Source organism: Solanum stenotomum, chromosome 2 (genome assembly GCF_019186545.1).
Source record: "Solanum stenotomum isolate F172 chromosome 2, ASM1918654v1, whole genome shotgun sequence".
Lineage (NCBI taxonomy): Eukaryota > Viridiplantae > Streptophyta > Magnoliopsida > Solanales > Solanaceae > Solanum > Solanum stenotomum.
Window position 1 is genome coordinate 22,510,995 of NC_064283.1, and position 8,616 is coordinate 22,519,610.

Here is an 8,616-nt window from a genome sequence, read left to right on the forward strand (position 1 = left end):
AAAAAAAATTAAGTTTGTTTTTAAAAAATATTTTCAACTTCAAAATTTCAATATTTCACCCCTACCCTCGACCCCCCAACCCCCCAAAAAAAAATATAAGTTGTTTTTAAAAAAATAATTCAATTTCAAAAATTATTTTCTACTCTAGTAAAAATAAAAGATATTTCTCAAAAACATTTTTCATTCATAAATCAAACACTAAAAATCTTTTCCGGAAAATATTTTCTCGTCACCAACCAAACATGAGAAAATAAGTCAAAAATCAACTTGTTTTCCAGGAAAACATTTTCCTTCATACCAAACACACCCTATATCTTTTCACCTAATTTTGCGCAATTTTTGTGTAAATTAAAAGTAACTCCCTCCGTCCCATTTTTGTGTAAATTAAAAGTAATCTCCTCCATCCCATTTTATGTGACACTCTTTCCTTTTTAGTCCATTTGGAAAAGAATGTCACCTTGTCATAATTAGAAACAATCAAACTTTAAAATACCTCTTTTATCTTCAGTGAAATGATTTTAAACCACACAAATATCTAAAATTATTTTAGACCATAAATTTTAAAAATCTTCCTTTTAAAACACCATGTCAAGTCAAAAAGTGTCACATAAAATGGGATAGCCTAACAACATCAAAAACACCATCTCTTCCTTTGCTATAATTTGTTCGCTTCAGGTAAGCACTTGGACAAGCCCCATGGGTATTGCTATATATATGGGGATGATTCGGTGTAATTTCTGAGGTGTTTTGAATGAATCTGATACTTGGATTCAAGGAAGAAAACGAAATCAACTTTTGTATATATATAATGTTGTATATCACGAATGAGCTATTGTATTTTGAGCTAAAGATTTCCAGCTCGCGTTGTTAATGTTAGAAATATTGGTAAATTTGGAAGTGCTAAATATCCCACTATTGTTATTGGCATCCAGTAGCTCACTCCTACTTTCAATATTGTATGTAGATCAGTACAAACTTTGTAGATACATATCAAAGCAATTCAGTGTATATAAAGGCATTAAAAGTATACAACAATAGTTGCCTAATTAGGAGACCGTCAAGATCCTAATGCTTCACATGGGTATTATGGACATCTTTATTGTGACTGCCTCACTTTCTAAGTCTGCAATTAAAACCACAAAAACAATTAGACTGCAACCTGAAAAATTGAACACCTGAAGCAGCATCAACTGTATATGTGCTACCTGGAATATCTTCTGCAATATATCTAATGCACATGATGATACTTGCCATTATGCATTTAGTTAAAGATTGCTACCATAAAACTAATGTCTTATTCCTGTATAATATCAAATGTCATCTTCAACATGCATATGCGGAGTCAACGGAAGGCCCAAGAACTTGATACCTTATCCAGATGTGAACCTAGCATGTATACTAAGTTTAACTTTCTAAAATAAAATTTTGTTTTATCTTGTATATGAACTTTCATGTCAGTCTAGAAGCTTATCATCAGATACTTTCTCATTCACAGGGAGAAATAAATTCCTTTAGCAAAATAACAAGTTTCTTCTAACTGGCACAATTCAGGTACCTCTAGGCATCAAGATTTTGTTATAGTTGCCACCTTAAGATTCCCTATAAGACTTGTCTAAAACAATCAAACTGATTGGAGATGTGCTTAAAGTGCTCAAGGATTCAGCTCTATTATTATTGACTACTACTACAGGAATCCAATCTTTTGGTGTGGCTCTTGCACCTTCTGAGTGCAGATGAGCTGCTCACTTTCAATATCCGCTGTGGGAAGTACAGAAACAATTAGATTGCAACTCAAAAGGCCTACACCTGAAGCTGCATCAAGCAGTCTTCTACCAGGTATGTCTCCTCTGTAATATGACTAACATACATGATACTACCTATATGTAAAGTGAAAAACTATTGCTACCATAATACTACACACTATTCCTGTATAGTAATGTACAGTTATACAAGCAAATCTCATAACTGGAATGTCGCCTTCAACATGCCTAAAGCTAATTAAGTTTTGAGTCCCTCAGAACCAGATACTTCACCCAACAGTGAACCAAGAATGTAACTAAGCAAATCTTACTTCAATAACTTGTGTTTACACTTGTACATTGAAGCACAACCAACAAACCAAAAGGATTTAGCATTAGATCTGTGCAACAATATCTGTTCCAACAATAAAAAGGAACTCAGCAACAAATGTTACATTTCAGGTCAAGTTATACCCAGCACTATGGTAAAGAACAACTTACTATATATATGATGTGCACATGAAGAACATTATCACTGAGGTTTTAGCCATACCCTACACCACTTGAAAATTATTTCTATGGATAGGGAAAAAAGGCGGAGAACAATAAATCTTAAGACAATGCCAAGAAAAATCAATATAAAGGATACATGGAAGGATACAGAAGTGCATAAACTGCGGACACCTGCATGACTTCCTACTGCAAGGTTTTAAGGAAAAAATCAACCAGCAATATGAATTCAGTCTTTCCTGAAAAAGCAAAATAAATTTAAGTATTTAGGTTAGTCAAACCCATAGCTGCTTTACCTAGCCAATTTGACTGGTAGACCACAAAAGGCACCAGTCACAGGAAATTCTTTTCTGATGAGACCAATCATAATAAATTCTGATGGTGATGCCGTTCCAATATCAACACATAGCCAGATTAACCTGACAAAAAGAGAACTAGCTGCAATAGTGGGACATTTTCTCACAGTTTTTCTAATGTCCTGAAGGATCATATCGGTCTTCAAAATCATCAGAAGCATCCCTTGGCTTCCGTTTCTTGAAGTCAAAATGACGATCACCTCTCTCCCTATGTGGACTACTCTCCTCAATTGATTTGTGGTACCTTCTGGAAAAATTTAATCTAGAATCATTTGAATAGTCTCTCTTCTCTTTGCTGATCGATTTCTCACGTGAATATGCACGACCGACTCGCTGATTTGGGCTTCTAGAGTAATCTTTTTTGTCCTGTCTGGACCTCCCATTACTTCTCTGGGCCACTAAATGTCGATGATGCCACTGAGATGCTTTTTCCATATTTTCAGAATAATCATATTTGCAATCTGTTGAATTGACTTCTCCATCAGTATGAAACTCTTCCCTATAACCACCCTCCCTTACTTTGCTTAAAGCAGACGAATCTGGCTGCCTCTTTCCAGACTCAGCTTTATCCTTATAATTATTATTATCCACCCTGTAGGATGCGGACGGCGGAAATTTGGTCCCTTCAGCTCCTTTTGTTGGGCAATTGATGGGATCTGCTTGCCTGATTTCCTCCATGTATTCCTCAATTATGTCCCTCATAACCTAAAGGTAGAAGAGGACATTAATGAAGATGTAAAAGAAAAAGGTGTATAGGGAACAGAAAGAAGTAGCTGAATACACAAAATGAGTAGACATAAAGATCGAGATCTATAACGAGTGCAAATAATTGAAGTCCACAAAGCTTTCTGCATTACCAGATGGGCATCAATAGAATTCTTCTTCGCAATTGATTTTTGAAGGAACAAACTCAGAGTTAGGTCAATGATATACATGACTTGATAGAAAAACAACAGAGAAAACACAGTCAAATCTTAAGAAGCAAAATGTACCTGTGTTGTTGACCGCTTCAACTTTTTCCCGCGATATGACATTCTTCTACGTTTGTAATCCCTTTCCTCAGCTAATAATTCCTCTCTAGTCTTTGTCCTATCTGTGTCCTGAAAATGCCACGCAAAAGATTAAGAAAGGAGTAAGGATCAAATTGATAAGACTAAAGTAACTGAAGCTTTAAAGTTAAATTGCATATCACTAAATAATATTTTAATTCACCAATTTTAAGTGAATTTCGTATACTGAAGAATTTAAGTCACTGAATTTTAAGGAATCAGGGTCTTAAGTTTTATCATCTGAAAATGTTTAACGCTAAGAGGTGTTTGACCATGCTAACAAGCTGGTCAAACTAGCGCTTATAAGCAAAAATCGACCAAATACTTAAGTTTGGTTACCCTTAACTTATGATTTTATAGCTTATATGCAATTTTGGTTTGACAAAACCTTTTACGATGGTATCCCTAATATATTTATTTAACCTCTGAAGTACTCCACATAAAACATAGCTTTTAATTATCTCTATACTTTTTCTCCATCATTCATCTGATTTATGTAGAAATATTTTTAGATTTATAATTTTTTTTTGAGATTTATAATTTTTGACAAATAGCTTTAGGATATTTCAGTCATTTTAACAAAAAAAGTGTTATCAATACCTTTTAATGTAGATTTTATAAAAATCCAAATAATTATTAAATATAGCTTTTCATAAGAGTTTTTAGTTTTTACGAGATGCATTTATATGATATTTAGTGATTGCTCATCCTCCATACTATAACCCGAAATTGTCTCACTAAATTTTTTAAAAGAAATTGTAAATGCCACTCAGGGGTCATTTTGGTTCATGGACTAGTTGAGATTCTGGTGCGGGTATAGTTTTGCAAAGATTAATAATACTTGTACATCTTCTGACAATACAAGTTCTTCCGTGTTGCAACCAATATGAGATACAAGCTCAATAAACGTATAAGTTATACTGGAAATGAAAATGTCATCAAACACACAATAAATAATACTACCATGACTACTTTTTCTAACCTCTCCAACCAAACGACCCCTTGTATGTAATAAGTGATCTTAAATTTCACATCAAATTCCTATGGTGCAGCAAGCATAAATTGGTCCATTGTAACCTTCACTACTAGCAGAGTGCACTGCTCTCACACAGTAACACATCCACAAACAGTTTGACTAACAAGTGCAATGAATTCGAAACTTCTAGCCAGACACAAACATATTGAAACACATTCCAGTTTTGTATTTTATTAATTAGCACATTAAACTTTAAAAAATAACAGTCTTTTTGGCACCACGTCTATATTCAGTGCTAGAAGAGACCATGAAGAAAGGATAAAACAGAAAGCATACTTTCATTTGTTGTATTCTGTTAGGATGAATTTTCTCAAGAAGATCTGAAGGGTCGGAAAAACAGAAATATAAGCAAAAATGCTCTTAATGTTTAACCTCCCAAAAACAGATAGTACTTTCAGAAGCTACTTCTATCCCAAATGTTTCTACACTGGTTAGCCCCGTAGGGTTATATATATTTATTGCTTCAAGATCAGCAACGACTCAAAGTACCATTTGACAAGCAAACACACCTGATTATTTCGCGAACGCTGCCACAGAAGTCCATCATGTTCAAGCAGGGGTTTGTAATTAGGGCGTTTTTGCCGTTCCTCATCTGCTTTATTTGAAATATAAGTGTGCTCCATCGATCTGCAAAGAAAACTGTTTAGCAATATACTATAGGAAAAATACACCAAGTATATTTTTATTTCATGCTTGAAGAAAAGAGTGAGATCAGAAAAAAAAAACAGCAATAAAGAACTCCTGCTCTTAACACCTTTGCACAAATTGTAGATGCTTTATCTTTGCACATCACTACTTTACTAAGCCTGTTTGGCCAAGCTTCTGAAATCAACTTATTTTGAAAAGGGTTTTTTTCAAAAAAGTACTCTTGGTGAGAAGCAGTATATCTTTGATTAATCAATTTGAAAAGTACTTTTGAGAAGTAACTAGTGTTTGGCCAAGACTTTAGAAAGTGCTTCTAAGTATATTTTCTCAAAACTGCTTTCCAAAAAAAGTACTTCTGAGAAACTTCTTCTACTTCCTAAAAACACTTATTTTCGCCAAAAAGTCTGGCCTAACACCTCAATTTTAAGAATAAGCACTTTTGGCCTCACAAAAGCTTAGCCAAAAAGAAAGTATTTTATCGCAAACCAGAGGGCTGGAAAGAACCTTTTTATTCATCTGCATATAAATCATCTGTGAGACAGATACAACTTTCTACATAGTTGAAGATATGCTTTCATCCCTTCAACTTTATGCTATTGTCCTATGCATCTAGATGTATGGTCGTTATAAATCCAGTTGAAACTCTGGGCTTAGTAGCAAAATCATTCATGAATCATAACTTCAATTTGAACCAAGTTAACCCCCAACTTTTGACATCAATGCATAGACTAATCTTCTAAACAGAAAGCATGCACTTGTCCAAAAAAAAGCTCAAGTGTCTTCTCTTTTTTACCATCTAAAATCGAAGAAAAGAAAGGAGGATCAGTTGGCAAGTGGATTACGTGCCTGGGTACGAAACTCTAAACGCAAAATTTGATCATTCAAGTCGGATAGCATTTATCTACGCTAGGATCCGAAGAAAATAGTCAGTAATATAAAAACAAAAACTAATAAAACACTTAAGTAAGAGTTGCTGAATTTGTGTTTTTCCTTCTCATTTTTTTTTGGGATGTTGTGATGCACATCTAGACATATGGACATCTTCAGAATACCATTCTAAGAAGAGCAAAGGTAATATACCGTTGGTAAGCTGGAAGTGATGGTAAACTCCTTAGTGCTTTGAGCTTTTCTTCAAGCATTGATCGTTCATACAATGCTGCAACAGCTGCTGCTACTTGGGAAACAAAAATTGCACTTTTAGAGAGTGTTTCATCCATTACATTTGTTCCCTCATTTTCCATTCTTCTTTTAAGTGGTTCACCACTTTCCTGTGGCTCTTGAAGATTGTCATCCCCACTTTTCATATCAGTAGATTCATTGAACATACAAGAACTAAATGCAGAGTCACAGATACATTGCTTTAGCATGTTGATCGCAAACAACTTCCCATTCATTTCTCCATATAACACAGAAAGCTGGGTTCCCAACCACACGAAGACTTGAACTAAGACAGGACATTTAAAACTCCGATTACTCAAAACTGATTCCTCAGCTTCTCCATTGCAAAATGTACTAGCTAAATCATTAGATTCCCTAACTATAGCCTTCAAACAAAGCTTAAACAGTACAAGTATATGATCCCTCATTGCTAAATCAAGTACAACACTATAATACCTAGCTGAATTAGCAACTACCCACGTAGATAAACACTCCACACTACTCATCCCTAATCCTAAAATCGCACGAAGAACACGATATGAATACATAAAAGGAAACTCATTCCAATGATCCGTTTCATTCCTAATTGCATAAACCTCCGAAGGAAGAAGCTGACTAACAATTTCTTTCGGAAACCCAATCAAATTTTGACCAAAATTAGCACATTCGGAAGATAAAACAGCAAGCAAAGTGAGCATCGGAGGATTGGCATTTTCTCCCCTAATAGGAAAAGAAACAACACCAGGACAATTAGAATAACAGAAAGTGGGATTTTCAAAATCGAGGTATGTTTCAAGAGAGAAGCAAAGGTCAGACTGTGATTCAAGCAAGGGTAAGGTAAAGGGATTGGATGAGTGAAGGGTATGGGGGTATTTGAGGTGTTGTATTAGGGTTTGAATGTAATCGGCGGATGAAGAGGAAATGGGTGGGCAATGAAGAGAGTGAGAGAAGAGGGAAGAAAGGGGAAGACGATGGTTGGGATTGAAAGGGCATGGGATTAGAGCTGGAGAAGGAAAGGGAGGAACAAGGGGTATAGGAAGAAGAGAGGAGAGAGAGTTGAGAGTAGTTGAGGAGAGGTTGAGGAGAGATGTAAGGGATGAGAGAGCACCAGGAATATCATATGCCAGAGCACTGGTTGGAGTAGGGTGGTGGAAGTAAGGTGGTGGCGGTGGCGGGGGAAAGGCGGAGGCCGGTGGCAGTGGTAGCGGTGGCGGGGGAAAGGCAGAGACCGGTGGCAGTGGTAGCGGAGGCGGCGGAGGAAATGGATTCATTTCGTCCTTAATGCTCGGCGACGTGTTGACGAACTAAGTATATTGTGTATGCATTGCGTATAGAGTACGTCTATTCAATATCTATTTAATTTTTATCCATAATTAAAAGACACCCCACTAATTAAGAACTCATCCAAATAACTTGACCTACACCCAAATTATAACCCAAAATCAATCTTTATACCAAGTAAATCCCTAATTCAACTATTTAAATCCCTAAATCTATCCTTAATCAATTTCTAAAATCAATCCTTAATCAATTTCTAAAAGTAAGTACTTGAAGTAGATTTTTCGATATGAATCCATCGCCCTTATTGGAGAAATAGAACAACGCACCTCTGAATGGGCCCTGCAATGCGTGATTCAAATTTAATCGGAGCTCCAATGTGAACTCCAACATCGGGTAGAAAAAAAAAAAAAAGAACAACACATACATGGAGAGCAAGAAAATCGCTATAACAAGAGCTCCTAGCTGGACCAGAACGAAAAGAGGATGAAACTAGTCGAATGGGAGATGAGAGAGTCTGCTTCATGATCATCTACAATTTCGTTAATGAAAGATACAATGTAGCTAGACGATGGGAGAATCAGAGATTCTCGAAGAAGTGAAGAGTAAGTCCCCATAAGCTTCCTCTTGGCTTTTCTGACCGTCCCAATCTCTCATTATCCAAACCCTCCAAATCAAGATGCAACATATAAAAGTTCCTTAGATGATACACTGTTTGAAGTTTCATCTTTACGCCATCAATTTCAATACTTGAAATCAAGTAAGTTAATCGAGGCAGCCCAGGTAAGATTTCATGAAAAAAGGAATCAATTTTGAATGTAAATTAGCTGATTTAGGCTTAAATG

The 8,616-nt window shown here is 35.7% G+C and overlaps 1 protein-coding gene across 2 annotated transcripts; it reads right to left on the reverse strand.

Annotated features, from left to right (window-relative positions):
* Window positions 1-953: 953 nt before the first annotated feature.
* LOC125855155 (U11/U12 small nuclear ribonucleoprotein 48 kDa protein) lies at window positions 954-7,802 on the reverse strand. 2 transcript variants are annotated; one of them, XM_049534837.1, is made up of 5 exons: window positions 6,416-7,802; window positions 5,200-5,317; window positions 3,598-3,705; window positions 2,546-3,310; window positions 954-1,123 (listed from the first exon to the last, which is right to left on the reverse strand). In XM_049534837.1, exons 1-4 carry the CDS (start codon window positions 7,762-7,764, stop codon window positions 2,720-2,722), a joined length of 2,166 nt encoding a protein of 721 aa, XP_049390794.1. In that variant the 5' UTR covers window positions 7,765-7,802; the 3' UTR covers window positions 954-1,123; window positions 2,546-2,719. The 2 variants fall into 2 exon arrangements, with proteins under 2 accessions (XP_049390794.1, XP_049390793.1); XM_049534836.1 differs by lacking the exon at window positions 954-1,123 and adding an exon at window positions 2,079-2,438.
* Between the last annotated feature and the right edge of the window lie 814 nt (window positions 7,803-8,616).